Here is a 25,047-nt window from a genome sequence, read left to right as displayed (position 1 = left end):
TTCCTCCTTACACTTGTTTGCTGACTCGCGGGGCTTGTCGCACCAGCTCATCTCCGTGGAATTAAATCACATGGTAATAGGACCAGAACAATCTATAATTTTTTGTTTCATGCATTTTTAGATAAAACCCCAAAAGGCAGCATTTCTGGGGCTGTAGTCAGGAATGCAAGAGATAAGCAGGAATACTAATGAAGGTGTGATACATATGACAAAACTAGGTCCCCTCGTGTTTTCTGTAGTACACTTCAAAGATTACATGCAGATGGAGGAATGATCGGGTGGGGCAGAGCCACAGACCTCTTCATCCAGAAGTGAAATCCTAAATGGTCAGTAGCGCATCCTGCTGAGAATTGCGAGAAATCCAACCAATTGCTGGTAACCAGTAGCTAAAGATCAGCTCTAACCCTGAAGAACAAAGGTTTGAAATCTAGAGGTGTGCCCACGCGAGCTCTGATCCCTTGGACATCCCATTTTACTTTACTTCATTTACAGTGTCCAAACTTGATTTTGGGCTGGAAGGACCTCCCACCGCAGCAGGTTTTACAGTCTAATTACACACCGGGTGGAGAACTTCCTTAATGGACTTTGCATTTGCCTCCACCTGGTTGCACTGGATGTCCTTTTCTTCTATCATGGTTCAGATAGAAGAGTCTATGCATCCTTTACACCATCCATAATGAGTGCAGCACACACAAATAGCATTTGTCAGCTCCTTGTGGGATGTTATTTCAAAGCCTCACAACTATCACTGTAAGAAAGGGCTCATGTTGAGAATGAACACAGGTAAGCAGAATTTAGACATATCCAGTTTGGGCATTTAATCTTTAGCCTTGTGTCCCGGTTCTGGCAGGGATAGGTTATAATTTTCACAGGGAGCTGGGATGGGACACAGCCCGGTCTGACTCAAACTAACCAAATGGGTATTATGTGAGCCATGCTCAGTATTTAGACGGGGAGCTGGCAGGAATCTGGCAGGAACTACCGTTCCTTTCACGTAGAGGGGAGTCCAGTACACTTGGCATTGACTGCCCCAGAGGTGGAAGCACAACCCTTCCATTTTCCATGGAATGATCCAGACTGCACTGGGACAGGGTGAAGCTCCAGAACACCTGCAATACATTGACAACATCATTGTATGGGGCAACACAACAAAAGTTTTTGAAAAAGGGAATAAAATAGTTCAAATCCTTCTGAAAGCTCTTTGTGCCATAAAACAAAGTAAGGTCAAGGGCCCTGCACAGGAGATCCAGTTTTTAGGAAAAAAAATGGCAAGATGGATGCCGTCAGATCCCAATGGATGTGATCAACAAAGTAGCAGCTACATCTTCACCGACTAGTGAAAAGGAAACACAAGCTTCCTTAGGCGTTGTGGGTTTTTGGAGGATGCACATCCCAGATTACAGCCTGGTTGTAAGCCCTCTATATCAAGTGACCCAGAAGAATGATTCTAAGTGGGGCCCCAAGCAACAACAAGCCTTTGAACAAATTAAACAGTAAATAGTTCATGCAGTAGCCCTGGGGCCAGTCTGGGTGGGACAAGATGTTAAAAATATGCTCTACACCGCAGCCGGGGAGAACGGCCCTATCCAGAGCTTCCAGCAGAAAGCACCAGCAGAGACTCAAGGTTGACCCCTAGGGTTTGGGAGCTGGGGATACAGAGGAACCAAAGTCCGCTATGCTCCAACAGAAGAAGAGATATCGGCAGCATGTGAAGGGGTTCAAGCTGCTTCGGAAGTGGTTGGTACAGAAGCACAGCTCCTCTTAGCACCTCGACTGCCGGTGCTGGGCTGGATGGTCAGAGAAAGGGTCCCCACCACACATGATGCACCTGATGCTACATGGGGTAATTGGGTTGCATTGATCACACAGCGAGCTCGAATGGGAAACTCAAGTCACCCAGGAATTCTGGAGTGATCATGCATCGGCCAGAAGACAAAGATTTTGGAATATCACCAGAGGAGGAGGTGACGTGTGCAGAAGAGGCCTCACTGTATAATAAACTACCAGAAAATGAGAAGAAATATGCCCTGTTCACTGATGGGTCCCGCTGGATTGTGGGAAAGCATCAGAAGTGGAAGGCTGCTGTGTGGAGTCCTACACGACAAGTTGCAAAAGACGCTGAAGGACAAGACGAATTGAGCCGGTTTGCAGAGGTGAAAGCCATCCAGCCAGCTTTAGACATTGCTGAACGAGAAAAATGGCCAGTACTTTATCTCTACACTGACTCATGGATGGTCACAAATGCTCTGTGGGGGTGGTTGCAGCAGCAGAAGCAGAGCAACTGGCAGCACAGAGGCAAACCCCTCTGGGCTGCTGAATTGTGCCAAGATATTGCTGCCCAGAGAGAATCTGGTTGTGAAAGTACGTCACATAGATGCCCATGTACCCAAGAGTCGGGCCACTGAGAAACATCAAAACAACGAGCAGGTGGATCAGGCTGCTAAGATTGGCGTGGCTTAGCTGGATCTGGACTGGCAACGAGGGTGAATTATTCATAGGTCTATGGGCTTATGACACCTCAGGCCATCAAGGAAGAGATGCAACGTATAGATGGGCGTGTGACCAAAGGGTGGACTTGACCATGGACACTACTGCACAGGTTATCCACGAGTGTGAGACGTGTGCTGCAATCAAGCAAGCCAAGTGGTTAAAGCCTCTTTGGTATGGAGGACGATGGCTGAAATATAAATATGGGGAGGCCTGGCAGATTGATTATATCACACTGCCACAAACCCTCTGAGGCAAGAGCCATGTGCTCACAATGGTGGGAGCAACCACTGGATGGCTGGAAACATACCCTGTGCCCCATGCCACTGCCCGGAACACTATCCTGGGCCTTGAAAAACAAGTCCTGTGGCGACATGGCACCCCAGAGAGAAATGAGTTGGACAACGGGACTCATTTCCGAAGCAGCCTCATAGACACCTGGGCCAAAGAGCATGGCATTGAGTGGGTATATCACATCCCCTATCACGCACCAGCCTCTGGGAAGATTGAACCATACAATGAACTGCTAAAAACTACACTGAGAGCAATGGGTGGTGGGACCTTAAAACATCGGGATACACATTTAGCAAAAGCTACCTGGTTAGTTAACACCACGGATCTACCAATCGAGCTGGCCCTGCCCAATCAAAACTTCCACGTACTGTAGCAGGGGAAAAAGTCTCCATAGTGCACATGAAGAATACATTAGGGAAGACAGTTTGGGTTAGTCCTGCCTCAAGCAAAGGCAAACCCATCCGTGGGATTGCTTTTGCACAAGGATCTGGGTGCACTTGGTGGGTGATGTGGAAGGATAGGGAGGTCCAATGTGTGCCTCATGGGTATCTGATTTTGAGTGAGAATAGCCAATAAATCAAATTGTATTATGTTAATTGCTAAAGAACCCAGCCACTGCATGTCATCATTACTATAATTGCCATATGCCATATCAGTGGTACTACAGTAAGAATCACCCAAACTAATGACAGATGGACTTTGATGAGACCAAGTAAAGAGCAGCGGTGATGGGATCAGAACTGACCTCAGCAACTGGCACCCAGCGACTTTCTCGAGATCAACATCTTCAACCCGCAGACTGTGGACGCGGGCCACATCAGATACACCAGCCACGAGCTCTGAATGCAGCATGCAACAGTCCAGCACCACACACCATCTCACCTGCCCTGAGAGACTGTTCTAACAGATGGAGCCCCAAGTGATGGATTAAATGAACTCAACGGGTATTTTAGAGTGGTGGCCTATAGACTAAGGGAATGATATCTGTATGTATCTATATGTATATATATACCAACAAGAGGGAAAAGTGGTGGTAATTAATTGGAAAGTGTAAGATCTGGGCATGACATGAGTGGTATAGAATAAGGGGTGGATAATGTCCTGGTTCTGGCAGGGATAGGGTTAATTTTCACAAGGAGATGAGACAGGATACAGCCAGGTCAGCTAACCCAAACTAGCAAAACAGTCAGTATTTTGCTGGTGAGCTGGCTGGGGCAAGGGGCAGGAACTGCTGCTTGGATGGGGTCTTCCCGGATTTGGTTGGTGAGTAGTGGTACATTAACTGTGTTTTGCATATTCCTTTATCAATATTATTTTTGTTTTCCTTTCTTTGCTGTTCTGTTAAACTGCCTTTATCTCAACCCAGGAGTTTTGCCTTTTTCTTCGCTTCCCCTCTCATTCCAGCTACGGGGGGAGGTGTGAGCAAAAAGACCGCGTGGTTCTTTGCTGCTGTCTGGGGCTAAACCAAGACACCTTGCCCACCTGTCAGGAATATGAAATTAGCTTATTTCACTTATCTAACAGGTGATGCTTTTCCCTCAACCATGTTGCTACTGTTTCCTTAGAGTCATTCTGTATTTCCTCCCTCCTAATTTTCTGGCATCACTTCTTTTTTAACTTCATGTAGTATGAAATTTCCCTCAAATTTCTCCAGAAATTTCTCACTTTAGTATGTGGACTTTTCAAAAACTTGCTGATTACTAGAGCATTACTGTTCTTTGGGCACCAAATAATCTGCCAGATAGACCACTTCAGCACTCTTCCCCTCGTGCAGAAATCATTCAGGTTCCTAATCACTTTGTCCACTCTCCTGATAATAATCTGCCATTATTCAGTCCACACAGCCGGACTCCTGTAAAAATCGGTCCCTACCTGCGTGCCCACGTGGAAGCCTTTGAAACGGCCACCAGTGAACCCTACACCACCTTGTCCCACCACAGCCTTCTGAACACAGCCAAATATCTGCCTTTGGGATTAACTCCCTGCCGCTCCCCAAATATCTCATACTCCCACCAAGACCTCAATCTCTCTCTACCTCTCGCTGTCTTATTTCCCCACTTTCTTTGCTAGCACCTGCAGCACCTCCAGCTTGGTATCATCAGTACATCTCACTAATAGACTTTCCTCTTGCTTCAGATCAGTAATGAAGAACTTTAAAAAGACATTAAAAAAAGATTTGTGGCCAAAGGTCCCATTAATTATGTTTGCTGTACCCCACTAGGCACCTTCTTCCAATGCAGCTCATTCCCATTTATCACAAGCCTTTGTTTACAGCCTCTTAGCCAGTTTTCAACCCTCAAGTCAGTGCTTCCTCTCCTAGGGAACCCGATTTCTTTTTTTTTTTTTCTTTTAATTAATGGCAGGATGTCTTTCTTCCAAAATTTTTTTTGCGTATAACCACAGATTTATGTAGCGAGAAAGATACATAAAGATTTAACCACAGACTGGAAATTAGAACAGCATCAATTTCATACAGGTAGAGTTTTATACTGATAAAAGGAGCACACAGAATGTGTCACGGCTGGGACAGTCAGGGAAAATTCAACAGCCTGTGCTCTGCAAAGGTCAGATGAGATGATTGAAAGCGTCCCTGGTGTCTCCACGTGGACAGAGCGGGCCCCTGGTGGACCAGTTCTGATGCCGCTCACACTGCTCCTCCTGGGGCAGCTGCTGCCAGCGATGGGGACAACTCCAGCTGTGCCAGCCGATAGACAGGAATAAAACAAGGCCTCGATTTTTTGTCACTCAAGCTTTGCTCCTGACCGCCTGCAATTAACATAGCAGATGTCTACAGGAGTCAATTGGATATCGTTCAAGATGCTCTCACTTGACACCAAGGTTAAGTCTACACTCATAACAGGGATCAGCCCTAAAGGGGCCTTTGAGCATGGACTCACGGGACTCCTAATGAAGCAAGGAGGAAACAGGGCTGCATAACATGAGGACGGTGCTGCCCTCACACAGCCAGGCGTATGCTTCATGGAAGGGGTGAGCCTGCCATGCACAACCTCTGGGCCACCCCCTCGCAGAAAAAATGGCCCCCTCACCACAGTGTGTGCCCACAGCCAGGACTGGGGCTGGCTCCCAGCCCTCTCCTCTCTGAAAAAGGAGCAGAGAGCAGCAGACAGCCTGGTGGAGTTGTTTTGCTGATCAGCTATAGCCAAAAGGTGGTTTCTTGGCTCATATCTTGATCACCCCATGACAGACCTGTTAATTGCCTGGGTGTGCACTCAGTGCCCAAACCAGCTGCTTCTCTGCCGGGTGCCCTCCTGCCATGTTGGGCACACAGGACTGAGCCTCAGTTCCGCCAGGACACTTTCCAGCACCTTCTATCCCTGGCTATTGTGCAGAGATAAACATTCTAGCAGGGCTTTTCATGGAGCCAGAGACCCTGAAATCCATCTCCACAGCATGTTCAAGAAATGGGTGGCATCGTGGAAGCGACTTTAGCACAAGGGAAAACATAATATACAGATCAGGAGGTTGACTGTGCAAAATTCCTCAGATCTGTAAAAGAGAAAGGAGAATCTGAGCTCAAGAGAAGGATTAAGAGAGCTCTGGCAAGGTCTTAACCACTGCAGACAACCTGATTAGGAAGATTATGGGGAGGAGCAGAGACTTCCTGCCACTCTACAAGACAGAGAAACTTGTGGAAGAAACGCCTAAAGTCTCACGGGGCTGCATGTGTCGGCTGCTGCCTTAGCACGGGGAATAGCCAGAAACATCGAAGTGACACACCAAACCGAGCTCAGCGCTCAGTTCGCTTCCATCCACCTGGATACAACTACTGTGAAGCCTCAGCCACCTCCATCAATGTTTCTTGCAGTTAAATAACAATTACAGCACCTGCTTACTCGCTCTAGGGTTGCAGGGAGAACAACACTGACTTGGGGGGGGGAAGGAGAAGAAAAGGAAGGGAAGAAGAGGGAAGAAAGAGTTCAGCACCAATAAAAACCGCAAAGCATGGCAAAAAGGCTGGTCTTATCCTCATCCTCTAGGAAGGGAGGAAGTGAGGGTTATGGAGATGCCACCTCCACCACGGGAGAAGCACACGTGCATGGCACGTGCCCCAGGGCTGCGGGCTCACATCCCGGGGCCGCAGCACCTCACCTGGTTTGCATGCAGACCCGAGCTGGGGGCTGTGTCTGAGACCTGAACGGTGCCGGCAAGCAGCCGTTCGGCTGCTGACACATCCCAGCTCACACACAGCCCCGTGCCCAGCGGCGCTCAGCTCCGCTCATACACAGGCGCCAGCTCACAGGGGGGACAGTCAGCACAAAAGAAGGAGTACAAAGCACAGGGCGAAGAGGAGAGAAAAAATAGCCCGTGCTACACACCCCTAAGCTGTAACGGCATGAAAATTTTTCAGATGAGAGGATCTGGAAGAGCATGTGAAAGCCTGAGCAAACCAATTCTCCCTGCTTCCACCAGCTCACCCCTCTCCGGACCTCACACACATCCCATTTTAAGCCTGCAGACATTATCAAACCTGCGATGTCCTTCAGTAAGAGCGAGAAAAAACGCTTTACTGTGTATTGTTCAGCTTCAGCTCCTGAGCCATCAGCATGGTCCAGCATGAAGGATGACCAGGGCTGATATGCTGCAAGACTGTAGTTTTCCTGAGCATCCAACAAAACCTCTTGGCCCCAGGGTGGGGAAAAGCCTGCACACACTGTGCAGCAGCCTCCACTCAGTTTGCACCTGAACCCAGCCTGGAAAACACCACTACACACAGCCTGCCTGATCACGGATTCCCCGCAACCCAAGCTGAGCAGGCGTGAGAGGGAAGCATGACTTACTAGGCACACGGTTGATAGCTTTCAGGGGTCTCAGGACGCGGACAGTACGGATTGCAGACAAGTTAATGTTTTGGAGATCCAGGGAGTACTCCACCATCCTGGAGAAGAGGAAAGAGAGAGAGAGAAAAAATACGTTTAAAAGAATCCAAAAATCTTGGCTTGAGTCACAGAGCCATCGTTTCTTTATTGAAGGGTTTCTCCAAGTTGTGGGGATGAAGACTGAGCCTTTAGGAGCAAAGCTGAAGCCTCTGGAAGCCCTCTGGGAGCAGGACAGGAGCTCACAGCTCCCCTGGCAGAAAACACAGCCCTTCCATGGAACTTGGGAAGGCAGAAGACAGCAAGCGGTGAGAGCATGCCGTGAGGATGCAGGCCAGGAGCTGTGGTAACACTTACCTGCTGCAACCATCAGGAGGGAAAGGAGCTGGAAGAAGATGCCCCGATGAGGAGGGTGTGGTCCTGGTGAGGGCAAACACGTGGGCTGGCCATTTCCCACAAGGCCAGGGAGGAGGGAGGCTGCACAGCCGGTTCTGCTGAGCACAGCAGGGTGCTCCCCTCATCTCACAGTGGGGGATGAGGTCCCTGGAGGCGGCTTCAGCTAACCTGTTTTACCTCACATCGAAGCAAACTCTCTACTTAAAGCGGTAACTGCTCCAGCTAGGTGGGAAGGCTTCTCCCATAGCTGTGAATCACTCCTTTCTGACACCAACCAAAAGGAGAAAAGCCTAATTTTAGGACGTATGCTAGACCTTAGCTTTCCTAACCCAACAACATACTCCCTAAATAACCTCAAAGTGCAAATAGCTATGACTAACGCATTGGCTTTGCTGCAAGAGCAGCAGGTGCAGGTGAAAAAATTGTGACCTGGCCCAGCATCCCTCACAGGCCAGTGCTGCCCTCCTTGCCCAGTATGGCAAACGCCCAGTAACTTGCCTGCCTCTTGGAAAGCACGGCAAGAAACTGGATTATAATAATCATTTACCCGGGCCAGCAATTTCTACCTGAGGATCTCAAAGCTTTTTGCATGTTTCAGTGAACACAGGTACATGAAGCCTCCAGGAAGACATGGGCTGTGGTCACCAGCTCCCCTGGGGTGACCCTGATGTGCAGACGGGATCAAGAGTGTGACAAAGTTGGCAGGTGAAACAGGAGCAGAGTCAGGACAGGAATGGTTTCTCCTGGATAATGAACCCACAAAAAGCTCCCTTTTCCTTGGCCTTTCCACACGCTCAAGAGACAGGGAGGGAACTGGGGGCACAGCCTTTTGTTACTGCAACTCTTCTCAAACCAAAAGCATTATAATTTATGTAGAAAGACCCAATAGTCCAGTAACCTAAAGTGCATCCAAATCCCTCTGCCCAGAAACCACTGAAGAATAAATCAGAGAGCTTAAGTGAGACATTGAGAGGGAAATGGGGTACAGCCAGTCTGTAAGAAACATCAGGAAGAAGACTTGAGTGAAACGGACTGAACCTTCTATCCATCACCCTCTTTGCTCAAAAGGACCTTGAAGAGCAAATGTCTAGTTATGTCTACACCTTTCACAAAGGGGACTTGTCAGAGTGATAGATTTTCAAACACAATAGGGTAAACCTGTCGAAGTGTTGTGATTGTTCTCTCTCGTGCTCTCTTTCTTTCTCTCCCTCATTCCTTTCACTCTGTTCTCTCATGCACTTTGAGGGTAATTGCATGAAATAATTCTTCCTCTGAAATGCAGTGGCATTCATTTACCTCCCTGGAGCTGTCAGTTCCACATACACTGAGTGCAGAAAGAGAGAGGAGGGATTTCGTGCAGATAATCAAAATATTCACACCCCTTAAAAAATGCAACACCAAAAAACCCCACCCCAAACCAAGCAGCAATACTTATCCTGCAGAAAGCATTAGTGATAGACAGAGGCTTGGGATCTGGTCAGCTGAAACTGGGAAGAGGGCACGAAAGGAGGAAGAATGCGCACTGATATAAATGCACAGACATGACTACAGGGCATCACACAACGGACATAAACATAGTGCAGATAAACACAGTGCAAAGGGCCTTGAGAAAGCACTGATCAACGTTTCTCCAAAGGCATAAAGCAAGATTGCCTCATCAGCGTGTTGTTGCTCCAGAATTAGACAGACCTGCTGAAACTTTGGAACTACAGTATGGGCAAAGACCTCTGAAGGCAAAAAAAATTATTTTTGAGCAGTAGCAGAACAACCTTAAACACACTCAGTCAGATACCAAATAAGCAAACAGCCTCAAAACACATCTAATTTCAAAAAGTGGTCTTTTCTGAACTGCAACCAACCAAATGAGAAGTCCTGAAGGACACCATGACCCCCACAGAAACTGAGCACAGAGGAACAGCACAGAGCTAGGGCTGAGATTAAATCAGTGGGCAGAGGTGACATCTTTTCTTAGACTCAACCATGCAAAATTCGTTTAAAAATAGAACCTCCATTCACAAACCATTCGAGTTTTGTCCTCTTGCAGCTACAACCACGTTGCCGGTATTACAATTGGAGTCACCTTACCCAGGTGCACGTTGCTGCCCTCTCCTAGGTGGAATGAGCTTTCCACCTATATGGTGCAGTCCACGCATCACTAGAAAAGTAATAATCATCAAAATAGTGAGTATGGGTCCTTTGGGGACAAGACGAATGCTGCCCTAGCTGCAACCGTACAGTTCCTACAGCCAGCCTCCTGCGGCCCTCAGTGGCTGCAGATTTGCTGCGATTACGTTCCAGTTTAGCTAGGAAAAAAAACGCTGAACAGTCAATCACTCTGTCAACGAAAACAGCAGGCTGTTCCCAAGGATGGGTCAGAGAAGGGCAACTGTTAAATTTTTCAGAGAGCAACTTCTAACAAAAACGAGCTCAGCCCTAGCAGGCCCCAGGGCTTTGGCTCGCTTAGCAGAACCCTTCTGCCTACGGTTCTTCCTGAGGCCTCCTGGTCTTGGCTGCAATAGCAGAGACGCGTCCGGGATGCTTAAATCCCTTCAGATGAGTTATGCCCATTGTAGTCACGTAAATCACATCCAAAACAACTCTAACGAAATTCCAGTGCAATTTTGCATTAGAGATACTCGTTCTCGCCTTTTTATTCCCGGTGATGGCTTTAACATTGGCGTACGTTCATGCTTCTCTCTGCACAAGGGTAGCACACCCATACAATGACGGACTGCGAGTGAATGGGATGAAATGAAATTCTGTTGATCAACCAAAAGAACATTTTCCGTGTAGGTAAAACTGATGAATCCAAATATTGTCTCCTTCCCCTAATGAAATGGGGATCTCTAAGCAACTCTGCGGGAGTCTCTGGGCATCTGCAGCATTTCAGGGATTGCCAGCCCAGCTATTTCTGCTCTTATCTTTCTCCAGCCAGCCCTGCTCCCCACTGCCTGGAAACCCTGTACACGCAGCACCTCCAGGGTTGGGCTGTACCCGATCTCCTACTGCCACACGTGGAGGTGGTGACAGGTTGACAGAGAGTCAAAAGGGCACGTCACAAAATGTTATCAGCCGGAAACTGGCAGCAGATTTATGTCAGGAGGTTCACATTTTCCCGTGTCTGTGTCCCAGGATCTTGTGATGGTGGATTAGGTGCACGGGGCTTATTTGGACTCTTGGGCAGGCACCCGACCTTCGTTGCTTGCATCCTTATAGCATCAGCAACGCAGGGAAATGCGTGTTTGCTGGGTGTTCATAAACCAAGAGCACGGCAACATTAAAGCTAATACAAAATGGTTGCCTCCTTATTAAACTCCAGGAGTTTTCCAGGCTCCTTGTCCTTGCTTTGTAGCAGCTCAGTGCCATGAGCGAGGGTAGCCCCCATAGCCCGACCTCTCATGATCTAGCTCTCCCCCCTTTCTTGGCTGCTTGAAGCATGTTTTGTTTGTAAAAGCCTTAGTTTCTTTAAGGTCCAGGGGCAGTCAGACAAAGCTGAGGATGTGGGGAAAAAAAAGCCTGTGCTAGTTATAAGCTGTCCTTTCCCCTTATCGTGACGGGGCAAGGGGAACACATCCCTCCCGAGGGAAACAGCAGCTCATTTCAGGCACTGCTAAAGTATTTTGTGGCCTCTGGCGCGGGTGGGCGAGTGCAGGGGCAGGTTAGGAAGCTGGAACTACGCTACATCAGAGAGAAACTCCTGATCTGTGATGGAATTTGAGCACTGAGCTGTCAAGATAATTGAATTTATACAGTAGTTCTTCTTCCCTCACTAGAGATTTTCTTCTTCAAAACTTTCTGCATTAAACTCTTCTGGAAGGAGAGGGGATTGACGCATGCACCGTCCCTGAACCGTACGGCTCAAGGTTGATGCATGGTGGGAATGGTGACAGGGTGGGAAATGGGAGAGGCACCTGGGTTCACCACCATGGGGTTCATCCTGCAGAAGCAGGGGAGTTGTCTGGCAGGGAAAGCCAGTCTGCTTGAGCGCTGCCTCCCTCCCCACTCTCCCGGTATCCCACCTCCTCCCCACCCCCTCTCTCTGCATCCTTCTGACTCATACCTGCCTGCAACGTTGCCACCTCTCATTTTAATTTTCCTCCTTAACTTCCAGTTTTTCTGTTCACCCCTTGTCTTTCCTTCATCTTTTTCCGTTTTGCCTCACATCCCTCAATTCCCTTCCCAATCCTTTCTTTCCTCTTCCATCTTCCTCTTGATTCCTTTTGTCCCTTTCCTTACTGATCTTTCTGCTGCCTCCTTCCCCTCAGTCTCTGCCTTGGTGATAAACATTAGCCTGTGCCCAGGTAAGTCTGCTCAGCTGCACACACAAGAGACTGAGTTTAACAGTGACGAGGCCAAGCTAGCGCAGGGAACAAGTAAGCAATTTGCCAGCACATTGACCCTGTCCAGAAAGCGCCTGGTCTGGTGCCCCTCCATCCCATGCCCAGCCACTGGCGTGGACAGCGAGCACATGGAGACACGGGGGCACAAAAGCCACCACCATTGTAAACCTTCATTGCTCATGAGGTTTCAAAAACAGCAGAAGAGCTTCATCAGCTCCAGCTTGGCACTTCTTTTGCTCCTCTGCACCCGTGAGCTCGAGAGTGGGCTTGGATCTGTCTTGGCACTCTCCACTTCTCCAGCAGCAATGAAACTCGGGAGAGAAGAGCGACGCTGATTGCCCAACAACAGCAGAAATGCACGGCCAGCGTGGCTCTCTGCCAGGCATGGGAGAGCAGACTGACCAGCAGGATGGAGAAATAAAAGTTAAGATTATTTTAAAATAGACGTAGAGAATATGAAAAACATGTAAGGAGTTCGGAAAATTCAGACTTTCTCTTGCTGTACGTATAACCCAGGATAATGTACTTATGTAGTGCCTGGCTAGCAGCTTCTTTGCAATTACATTCGATGAAATCCATGATTAAACCAGTTCAAACATTACCATTTACCTCTCCATATTTACATCTTCTTATACCTGTATTAAATACTTATTAACTTTCCTAATCTTAGCTCCTGAACTTCTATTTGCTGAAAACTAGCAGCCAAAAAATAATATTTAAATATATTCTGGAAGCATTCATGAAAAATGCCGGGGCGGTATTTTTCTTATGACACAAAGCCAATATGTTTTTGTCAAATTCAAAAGCTGCCTAATTCCCCTTCTCTGATAGGAGTTTTCAATTGAAATCTAATTAACTGCAGTCTAATCAATTCATATTTCTTTGTCAAATAAATTTGGGTTTGGCACAGAAGGCAGAAACTTCTTGGTTGTGACTTCCTGGCCTTACTATGAGTCTGTGCAAAATGAAGGTTTTCCTGCCTGTGGACTTTTATTTGGTCCTTGCATCTACGAGCACCTGAAGTGACTGAAGCAGAAGATTATTTGGTTGCTTTTTGCTCTGCACTCCTTCAGCTTCCCAGCTATGTCAGAGGTCTAAACCTGACATGTACCTATACTATGACTAGATGTGATTTAAACCAATGTCTTCTGTGTACCAGAACATGTCTTTCTGTCCTCAGCTCCTTGATATGGCCATCAAATTCCACAAACTGATATTTCTACCACTTTGAAGATCCAGAACATAGGAATCACAGGGAAAAATTGTTTTTCCCATCGGAATTTTTAATTCAGATATTGTCAGTAAAAGTTGGAGCTGATGTGTCTCTGTTTACCAAGGTGTCTCCCTGATACATGAGCTGTGTGGAGGTGGGGGATCCCACAGCCCAAATCTCCCACCTGCGGTTTGTGGGGTGGTGGTGGGAGACTGATTTACCCTTAAATCTTCCCACCTCTGTAGCACACACCAGGTTGAGAGGAAGGTCTCACTGCTTCTGCTCTGGCTTCAAAGACTGCAGCTACAATGCAAAGAAGATGCAAAGCTAGTCCTCTTACTGGACAAAGTACTCCCTCTTATATTAATGAGCCATTTTGATGAAAGGCAACTAAAAAGCATGTGCATTACTACATCCACACAGTCCTCTGTGGCCAGAGATGTAGCAGTGGGCAGGGGACATGGGGAATGGGGCTGACCAGGCTTCCTCAAGGGCTCTATTAGCTGAACCTATGGTGTACCAAAAAGGGAGGGCAAGCAGCAAAATCCACTTACTGGTGCCCACAACTGCCTGGATAGCGGGACCCATCAGTGTTGGTGCAAAGGCAAGGATGCAGGAGGACGAGCACACACCTGAACAGCTGAAGTGTGGGGCACACGGGACGTTCAAGACACCTCCTGTCAGCCCTTCTAAGGCTGGATGTGCCCTAGCTTGTACACAAGGCGAGCTGTAAGCAGGCAGGCACTGGGTAAGGAACAAATCTAATCTCTCGCAAACCCATCTGGAGTCATCAGAAGTGGAGCCAGGAGATTTGGACTAGGTCTGCTAGGCAAGAGAGGAAGGCTACTGCTTCCACCCCAAGTCTGCAGCTACAGGACACACACACATACCAGTGGAGAGAAAAAAACCCACACAGTACATGCAAACAGGCTTCTTGCCAGCCCCAGGACTGCAGGGCTCCCGGGCGGCACCTATTTTTTAAGATGTCTGCACTCTGCCAGCCCTTTTGCTCTACAGCTGGAGCCACATCCTTACTTCCCACCAAAGGTCCTGGGGGGGGGGGCGGTCTATGGCAGAAATTAAAGACTCTCTCTAGGTACTCCCATTTCCCTGCTCAGAGAGTTGTGTGGTGGCCCCCGCCCCTGTTTCCTTCGCTTGGTCACAGATCCAAGAAGGCACAGACTTTACCGATGCCTTGGGAATGGGCACGGGCTCCAGACAGCCCTCATGGGCTGCGTTAAGCACACACGACCCTCAGGCACGTCAGGGCTGCAGTCACCTATGGACCCCTCTTTAAAAACATTGCCTTCACGGATGCTCTGGCTCCCAGCTGACCAGTTATTTGGACCTGATCTTTTGCTACGTGGACACAGGTTGCTCTGTGGTGCGGCAGGCACAGGGCTGCCGGGCAGCCCCCAAGCACCGAACCTGCCATCAGCTCGCTTGACATACGCCCTTGAAGAGCGAGCCGTGCGGGCATTTGCACACATTTTGCACACTTTGGTGCTTGTGGGGCCAGGCTTCAAAATACACGCTACGTAGATGAGCCGAACTCCTTTCAACACCTACCACAGAAATGATGGAATAACATCATGTGGGATGTGGCCAGACATTACACAGTAGGCCTCTAAATTGCTCTGCGAGTGTACTCAGCTAAGTAGTCCCGCTTATCTGTTTTAGAGTTAGAGCCCGTCATGCTGCAAAAAGACAACTCTCTGTGTACATACAAGCTGAAAGATAGAAGAAAAAAAAAAATCCTTTGCTAGTAAAACAAGGACTGCAAAAAGTACATCCTTTTTTCCCCCCTTTATAAAAAAAAAAATAAAGAGACTATAATTCTGTTAGTAAAAAGTAAGACATTTCTTCAGGGAGTGACAGATCAATTACTAATTACACAGTCATCTGCAGAGCTATGATGCTTAGTATACTTAAAAAAATAACCTGTAACTGTCCCCCCCTTGCCAGTACAAAACATTTTTTTTTTTTTTTTTTTAATTGCTCTGCAAGCAAAAAGCTGCTGAAAGCTTCCAGAGCGTGTGAGACTGGTCCCTTGCTGCCTAGAATGTGATTATTTCACACCCCTGAACACTCAAGATTTCTCTCCTAACTGTGTACTAAGAGAAAACGTCAGAGTTTTTCAATAGTTTTGGAGACGTGATATGAAAAGACATAAGCAGGTTTTCACACTGTGATAAGAAAACCAGAGGGACTCTCCAAGCTCAGATGACTGAAGACGAGTGACAGGGCCTCATTTTTTAAAACCAGGAGTCTGAATACAAGCTCTGAGCTCCGTATTTCATTGTTTAGGGGAAAAAAAATAGAAAGACAAAAAGGGTGTCTGCATTTTGGTCCTACAACTCTGCTGGTGTTTCCTTTTTTTTTTTTTTAAATACTGCTAAAGATTCACATGGTAGGGGACTAGCTTTTAGGGAGGCAAAAAATCAGAGGCAATAATTGAGAACTACACATAACACGTGCAGGGTACCACTGCCTCCTTGTTTTGATTCTTCTCTGGTGTGATTCATTTCATTTTGATGACTCCTTTCATTTCAATATGTTGCACATCTATGGATAGTTTTACTAGGAGAAAGCAAATGAAATAATTAGTATCATTAAGGAGGAAAAAGTGAGTGTGTGTTGGGGGGGAGGGCTGCGATTCTGATATTTCTGCCTTTGGTTAAGATGCTATTTAGCCTGCCACTTGCTGGTTTCCATCTTTTTCTGATCACTGCTTGAAACACCTAATTGCTGTATTTATTACAGTTTTCCCTAACTTGCCATAATTTTATAGAAACTTTCATTTGGCATTGAAGAGTAGCTAACTAGGATTTTCTGAGCATTCTGCTGTTTACACTGCTGCTAATAAGTATTTAATGGTCTGTGATTTTGAAGTCATAACTATGCAAATTCTGGCCAGGTCCCCGAAGGACCATAGTTAATTAAAAGCAAAGAGAAAGCAGAAGATTGGCAACACAGTTCCCCATCTTGTGAGATTCAGGCCAACTGGTGTGTTTCCGGCTAAGCGGCATCTTCTCGCCATGGAAGGGCACCACACGGCGCCAATTTTGTTTTCCGGGAATGGGCGGACATTTGAGGCAGGGGGTGGTACCCCTCATCCTTCAGGGAGCTGCCAGCCCCTTTTCCTGGGATGAAACGCAGGGGGATAAATTCAGGGCTGCAAGTGTAAACTGGAGACTTGCCAGTAAGGAGAGAGTAGGTGTCCAGAGATACACCCACTGATGATGCACAGCACAGGCAAGAACAGGGCTGAAAAGAGCTCGGGCAGACGGACTCGGGAATCAGCATCACCACAAGTTTATGGAAGAAAGGAAGCAATAGCTGAGGAATTAGGGGAAGCAGAAATCAAGGACGGTAGTTAACTAACAGCGAGCCAAGGTACAAACACTACTACTACTACTAATAATCTCAGTTAATAGAGAGTAATATTTCCCAGGCTCCCAATGTGGAAGCTGCCTAAAACACTCCTGAAGAAGCCGCTAGCCAAAAGGCACAGGGAGCACGAAGAAATGTTCTGCTCAATCTAAGGGGCTATCAGGCATGCCTGAGAAGGGACCTCCAGCTGTAAAAAGATGCCAGAAAACCCTCTCCAAAGGCTGCATAACTATTCTGAAAGGAAAGGATGTTTTGGAAAATAAATTAAGATATCAGGACAGCTGTGCTGCCATACTGTAAGTGAAATGAGATAAAAAGGCAAACTTAGGAAGGTTTTCAAAGTTCCAGGACAATATTTACCTATGATGATGTTTTTGAAATAAATTGTTTTTCTTATCATGATATGCCACAGATTATAGGCAATTTCTGAAGAAGATGGACAAGAAATATTCAGTTGAGCTCCTTGGTGGCTCATCCTGACCAACAGTCAAAGGAGATGACGGATGAATCTGGTAATGAACTGCTAGCTTGGCCAGCCACATAGGGCAGGGGACTTGAAGACCACTAGCCTACCCCTGGAGAAGCAGAAACATTAACCAGCATTTCATTAGAAGAAGAATTAGCTTTTAGGGTACCAAGGGACCAGTCTTGAAATTGTTAAATGAAAAATCAACGGGGAAAGCAATGAAATTAGGAAAAAAGTTAATTCTTACAGAGCCTCCATGTCAAGAACAAAACTAATCAAGGCACTAAAAGATGTAAAGAGGAGAAAAATGGTATCGTCTATACACCAGTGCCAGGGGCCTGAGTAATAAAAAGAATAGGAATTGTTCATTTTATGAACATAATCAGCCTAAATGGCATTAAGAAAGCCTGGTGGGAAGATCTGCATGAAAGGAGTATTAAAATCAATGATCTTAACCTAGCTAGGGAGACTCAAGTGGACAGAAAGGGAGGGGAAGTAGCACACACTGTCAAAAATGGCATTTTCTAGCATGGAATCAGTGACAATTTGGAAATGAACACTTACAGATTAATTTTTCTGCCATATAAAGTAGAGAATTCCTCCTGGCTAAAGGAATGGGCTGACAGGACCCTCAAGAAATTCAACAGACAAATATAAGGTCCTGCACCTGGGCTGGACTGACCCGCTATCTCAGTACTGGTTGGGTAATGGCTCTGATGAAAAGAACCTGTGGGTCCTGGTGGACAGCAGGCCACATATGGTCCATGTGAGAAAGGCCGATGGCATAACAAGTTACACCAACAGGCAAACAGCCGGTAGATGAGGAAAGGGATTATCCCCTTCGGTTTGCATTAGTAGAACACATCCAAAATAGCACATTCAGTTTGGGGCCCCCCAATACAAGAAAGGTCTTGAGAAATTGGAGTAAGTTCAGTGGTGAGCCACCAAGATGCTCAGGGAGCTGGAACACTTGCCCTGTAAGGAACATCTGAGGGATAGGGGCTTGTTCAACCTGGAGAGGAGATTAATTTTGGCACCTAACAGCAGCTCCTTGGTACCTATGAGGAGGTCAGTAATGAGTTGGACCCAAGCTCTTCACAGTGGCGCATGGCAGGAGAACAAGACACAATGGGCATAAACCCAAGCAGGGAAAGGAGGCTCAGACTAGCTACAGTGGGGCTGGGGTCCAGAGAGGTGGTGCAGTCTCCATCTGCAGCGGTTTTCAAGACCTGACTGGACAACTCTGAGCAACCCAACTTGAGTTTGAGTGAAAGGATTGGACTGGAGACCTCGCAAAATTCCTTTCTAACCTGAATTATCCTATGATCCTATGAATGTGATTAGGTACGTCCAGATCCCACTAGAAAACGGGCTAGCTAGCTCTCTTGGTATTGATCTGTAATTCATAGAAAACCCCTCCCCTTATTCATCTGCAAAAGTTAAATTTGGGCAACACGTTGAGGACACCTAAATCTCCTTGCAATTTCCCATCATTTACAATGATGTGCCTTACAACTCAAACAAAATTGCATTTAAGGATGGGCGATACAGAAATTGCCTATGAAGTGCTTTTTTTTTTTTATTATAGAACTTAAAGATAGACTACTTGATTACAAATCAAGTATGGTCATCAACAGTACTGTATACACTTGGTGGATTAAAGAGGCCATATTCATGAAGTTGAAAACACGCAGAAACAGCCATGCATCAAACCGGTCAGGATAGACTTTAATTCATGAACTGTGGATGACAATCAAGTGGCATTTAGGAATATTTATCAGGTATCCAAGAAGCTTCAATAGAGACAAGAAAGCTGAACAGGCTAAAAAAAATAATACAACATAAGTAAAAGCAAAAGCAGCAATGTAATAGCAAGAGGGGAGAAGCTGATACCAATGAATATAAATTAGGAGATGGAAATTGTAGAAAATTTGTAAGAGGATTGAACGAGCACATAAAATGGTACAAGTTAATCACTGGAACAAGAAAACAGAATTGTCACAAACAGTGTAAAAAGGCAGAAAACTTCAATTAAGAAAAAGTTCTACGGGGGAGGTCAGATGATGTATGTGTACCATAGATGATAATGAGCTAGTTTCAGCTCCAGCTGTGATCAAGTATTTTAGGTTGTGCCTATCAAAATAGGGATATTCTAAGATAAGCCAGCCTGGACAATTTATATCCAAGAGTTTTAAAAGAGATGTCCAGAAATTAGCTGGACCAGTACTGATGATTTTTGATTAGTCTCAGAAAACCGGGAAAGCATCCAAGGGTCAGAGAAATTCTGATGTTGTGCCAGTACTTTGGAAACACAGTGATCTCAGTAGGCTGACTGGACTGATGCTGATCACAGTACAGTAATGAAATCGTCAATATAGGGCTTTGATAGATTACGGATTAAAGGTGGATAATAAAATTAACCATAATCAACATGGGTTTAAGGAAAAATAGACATCATCAAACTAATGTGCTATAATTTCTTATGAGATTACGAGTCTGGTTCACACAAGTAATTATGTTGATATGGCTGGAATGATATGAAATCATCATGACATACATTAGCTGGAGAAAAACTGGCTAAGTAATAAACCTCACATGCAATAGTAAATGGGGACTCAGTCGTGAGCAGATGTACTTCTGTAATATGCACAATTCTTGCCACTCTGTTCTTTATTTATCACAACCAGGCAGAAAATTTAAAAAAAAAAAATCACTGATAGATTTTGCAGTTGAAGCATATTTTGGGGAGAACAGAAAAAGAAATGAAGAGGACAAGTCAGCAATATAGAACAGTATGAGCTGCTTTGGAAATGCAAATAATGCGTATTCCAGTGTGAACAAACATAACAGCATCCATTTGGGAAAAAAGTTTGCTGTTCTTACTAATAGGAAGGGATTTTTCTCTCTTCAGAAGAGCATACTGAGAGGGGAAAAACCCCAACCAACCAAGCTTGGAGCCAATGGAGAAAGCAGCTGAATGAATTGATAGGGAGATGCAGTGGTTGATTAGGTGGGCTACTGCAATCCTTGGCTGTAGGAACAGGGAAATTTCAGGATGGAGTAGAGAGACTGTATTACCACTGAAGTGGCTACACAGAGTACTGTGTCCTGTTCTGATGTCCACCACTTTAAAAAGCTGTTAAAAAACACTGCAAGTGCATCCTAAAATGCCACAATACACAAAGTTACGCCATTCCTCTCATCAAAGGCAAGGTTGGGATGGGATTTGACCACAGTTTATGAGATCTACAAGGCAAGCTCCAGTATGATAGTGGAGAAAGGAAAAAACAGAGCATTCTCTGAAAGATACACCAGCCTCTCCTCATCTGTTGGACTCCAAGTAGCAAGTAATTAAGGAAAGATTTTGGATATATTCTGGGCACACACTTGTCATCACAGTCATCCCCCTGGCCACATAGTGAAGCCCTCTTCCTCTTAACCTACCTACCTATTTACACAAGTAAACTGCATACCAGAACATGTTGTGGAGATGCTGCAGAAGTGAGCAGACAGACATAATTCCCACCACAGATTGCTAATTACAGCACTTGGCTCAAGAGAAGCAGAACAAACACACAATCAGCAGAATTAATGTCCCCAAGGCCAGGCAGGTTGCATGAATTCACTCCTTGCACAGAGACCCTTAGGACAGAGTCATGCAAAGGGACATCTCCCCTCCCAGAGGGACAGTGGCATCACGTCCATCCACACGTGAACACAATTGCTTCACAGAGTAGAGCGAGCAGGAGAAATTGCTCGCTCTTTTTTTGCTAGAGAACTGCCTGACGTAAAAAGCTGATGAGCGCTAGCCCAGAAATAAGTGACTTTTCTCCTAAGTTCATGCACAGAGAGACACTGGCCTGCATTTCCAATGTGATTAGTTTGCATTATCTCAGCTTTCAAAACTTAGCAGGCTCTCAACTTTAGGAAGCTGCCCTTTGAAGTTGCCTCAGATCGAGCTCTCCAAACTCACCCATCGCTGTGGGAAACAAATGACGACAGACAAGACCTAATCACAAATGCAGGGGAAGAGGGACTCCCACCAGGACAGCTGGTGAGAAGCACAGTCTGCTTGCAACGTCTGGGAACCTGCAACCTCCTGTCGCCAGCGAGCAGTTGGGAACTGGAGCATTGGCAAGCTGAATTTGCAGCCCTGGCTGCTTGTGCGCATAAGGGCATCAGCATTCTTCAACCCAAATTACCTCGCTTGGTTTTAGGAGCTCTGAAGCTCCTAAGCAATGAACAATGAAGGAGAGCGTTGACTTAGGACTGTTGTTTTGTGGTTTTTTTTCTAATCATTTCTGAAAAAAACGCGTTGAAGGTGGTTGGGGGAGGGAGTGCGCGAGAGGGGAGAAAGTTCTGGTGATGTCAGCTCCTATCGCCATGGAAACTGAACATTTTTAGTGACAATGGAGTCTTCCTCCTTGAGCTGCTGGGTTGCGTGGGGAGCAGGGGCAAGCAGGGCAGGGGCACACGAGGGAATTCAGCTAACTAAAACTATAGCTTCTGGCTTTCCAAGGAAGTGAGGAGGAAACTACAAATGAATGCCTGAATACATGGTTTATGTAACCAAAACACTGTCTGAGGCAATAGCAGCAAATAATCGTTATGCTCTTTGATAAAACATGCTGTCATGCAGCTAGCCAGATGGAGGTATCTCAGCTGCCCAGGAACGCCCAACAGAACGGTCCCTTGCCTGCACTTTGCTTTTCTATGCTACAGTTTATTCTTCCAACCTTTGCTGCCTCATTGGTGTTTATTTGGAAAGGGAGAAGGGAAGAGAAGGGGCTGGAAAGTACAGTCCTTATTCTTGAAATTGAGAGAAGCTGTACATCATCTAGGCAGTGCCTTACTTCCCAACATCGCAGACGTTTTCTTGGAAGCCAAATTTATGACCTCCCTTGCAGGCAATGAGAGTCCAGGGCCATGAAAAGGAGAAGGCCCTTAGAGAAGACTGATTAGCCTCTGATCAGGATCTAACTCACTGGCGTAGAGAAAACACGCAAGAACTAATGCAGGATGTCTGCTCTTAGTCAGAAGCGTAAGGCAGCATCTGGACCCAGAGTAAGCTGAAGCCATGATCCAGGTGTGGGACTAACCAGGATAAAGCTTGGGGCTTAAATTCGAGGTTAAATAAAAGCCTATAGTCTGTATGTAAGGGCAAGTTTGAGCCTTGGATTTGATTTAAACAGTGCAGACAATTTTAATGAATTTCAAAGAATAATGAATTAATAAGCACAAGCTTTTATAACTTGAAATACATTATATAGTCATTAGTTCTATATAACTAAATGGAAAAATCTTTCTTTAGCAGAAGTCTTTTGAGATCAGATATTATAATGAGATTACTATCATTTCAGCCTGACACCTCATGAGGACAACTGTATAGAAATCAGGAAACAAATTTCTTTCAGTTTTGGACCTGAAATGAAAAATCCTCCGCACTGATTATTTTGTATCTAAGGAGTTGATTCTAAGTCTCTGCGGTATTGAAAGGAGTTCAGATACGAGCTTTTTTCCTAGTACTGCTATCAGATGCACAAAAGACTCTCTTCTCAAATTTCTGCCAGCAATGGTGACAGAGGGAAACATGTAAATGGGGTTTGCTCCCTTCTCATCTAGGTAGCATGGATTTCACTTGTTTCCTGCATGAAGAAAGCAGTTAAGCTCACACTCTTTCGTTTAGCATTGCCCTGATGAGTTCTTCCTGTCTCCAGATAGCACCACTGGCACACCATGCTTGCTGGGACACCAGGCAGAGCAAGACCCCCAGTTCCCAAGACTTTTACCCCATACACTGGAGATCCTGTGTCCACCTGGAGCAGAGCCTTCCTCCCAGCATATTGCAACACATCACCCACACAGAGGAGCACCATAGGCTCCAAGGTCCCCCTTTCAAACACACCTATTCCTGCTTTTCCTCCTCAAAGGCTGCTGTGGCAGGGGCTCGTCTTCCCTGCATCCACTCATCAGCACGTTGTGCCACCAGGAGCTCAGGCTAGAAGACGCAATGATCTGTCTTTTCTCACCACCCACTTAGCCTTTCCTGATGAACTCTCAGTCCCTATAATACTGGGCCATTTTAAATTAGATGCTAATCACAGCAGGCTCAGCCACAAGAAAGGTCTTGCCATCTCATGCATGTTGCTTTAATTCAGAAAAAGCTACAGCTTTCATCTGTCTGTCCTCCTTTCATGCCGAAACTGGCCAAGAATCAGCCTTCAAACTCTTACAGCTCAACTAAGTGAAAAATCTCTGCCCCCCCTCCAGAAGCAAACAATTATACACCCCTCCAGAGGGAATGACTTCCAAGTCTTGCTGTAGAAGAACTGTGTGAAAAGCAAATATAAAGACAGTGCTCCTCCACACCACAGGAGAAAACTCTGCAAAGTGAGCTTGAACTCACCACTGGCTCAATCAGTAATACAGGTACCGGAATGCGGGTAATTTCTTGCTGTGAGAAGGAAGAGGAAAGTGGGGGTTTCTCACTGAAAAAAAAAAATCCACTTTTTTGCTCTGAAAACAGCAATATTATTTCTTTTTTCCAACTTTGGTTTGTTGGTTTTTTGAGGGTTTTTTACTATACCAAAAGGCAATCTAGTTGAAAATGGACAAAATCAAAAAAGCACATGCCCACTGGTATCAGAGACGGACATTTTGCTGTGATTCAATAGGCAAATCCTGGTAGGCTTTCCGCTTCATACATGCAGAAGAGAAATCAGAGCTTCACCATAGCAACTTTGTTGTAAAAAACACTCAAATGTCAACTTGTCCCAATAGTACCGTGGGTAAGGCCAGTGCAATATAAAGACAAAAAGCCCAGAGTAACAAAAATGACATTCCTACCTTTGAAACAATGCTGCTGGAAACAGAGAAGCTAGCTGGTTCTGGTTAAGGTTACACCTCTTCCACTCAGACATTTTAAGAACAAAAAAAAAGTTTCTGGGCTGGCTCTCCAGCTGGTACAAATTAACACCCTCTACTGAAGTTGTGCGAGATCGATGGCTGCACATCTGCTGGGAAGCTAAGCTATCTTGCCTGCTGTTTCTTCCATGGACTGCTAACCCCACCACATCTGATTCCAGCTCTGTAGATGTCTGGAGTAGCACCAGAGTGGAAACTTCCCCCTCGGTTACATCACGGTAAATCAAGAGTAGCATCATTAGCTTTGTAAGGATTTCCTTTCACCTCCCATCAGTATAAGAGGGGCTTAACCATGCTTGGTATGTTTAAGGAAAAACCTTTGTAGTTACCATTAATCTTCGTGTGCTCTTCAGATAGGGAGTGTTTTCCTGTTCCACGCAAGCCTCTAACAAACACAGAACAAATAGGACCAGAAACTGTTGACCTACCCAGCCATGACAATGAAGAAATCCAGGCGGTTCCAGGTATCTCCAAGGTAACACTTCTTGCCAAAGATCCCCAGGGCCACCATCTTTAAGACCATTTCCATGGCAAAGAAGATGAAGATGAAATCATCAAATACCTGCCAAACAAAAACCCAAGAGCACGTCTGATAAGCATTCTCAGCCTTGAATGTGAGATAAATACAAATTTCAGTACTTCTGAAAATTAGCTAGAGGTAGGGCTGGAACAGCTTCTTCCATCCAGCCCTGGCATCAC

General features: G+C 46.0%; 1 protein-coding gene across 1 annotated transcript in view; it reads right to left on the bottom strand.

Annotated features, from left to right (window-relative positions):
* Positions 1-25,047, bottom strand: part of CACNA1I (calcium voltage-gated channel subunit alpha1 I) — a 166,634-nt gene that overhangs the window by 66,661 nt on the left and 74,926 nt on the right. The window contains exons 3-4 of the mRNA XM_054205974.1: positions 24,777-24,910; positions 7,581-7,678 (exon numbers count right to left, since the gene is read on the bottom strand). Coding sequence (XP_054061949.1) covers positions 7,581-7,678; positions 24,777-24,910 — 232 coding nt within the window. The remainder of the gene's footprint in view (positions 1-7,580; positions 7,679-24,776; positions 24,911-25,047) is intronic.

The sequence above is a fragment of the Rissa tridactyla genome, chromosome 1 (genome assembly GCF_028500815.1).
Source record: "Rissa tridactyla isolate bRisTri1 chromosome 1, bRisTri1.patW.cur.20221130, whole genome shotgun sequence".
In the NCBI taxonomy this organism is placed as follows: domain Eukaryota; kingdom Metazoa; phylum Chordata; class Aves; order Charadriiformes; family Laridae; genus Rissa; species Rissa tridactyla.
The sequence above is the reverse complement of the archived record's forward strand: the minus strand, read 5'-3'. Positions and strand labels throughout refer to the sequence as shown.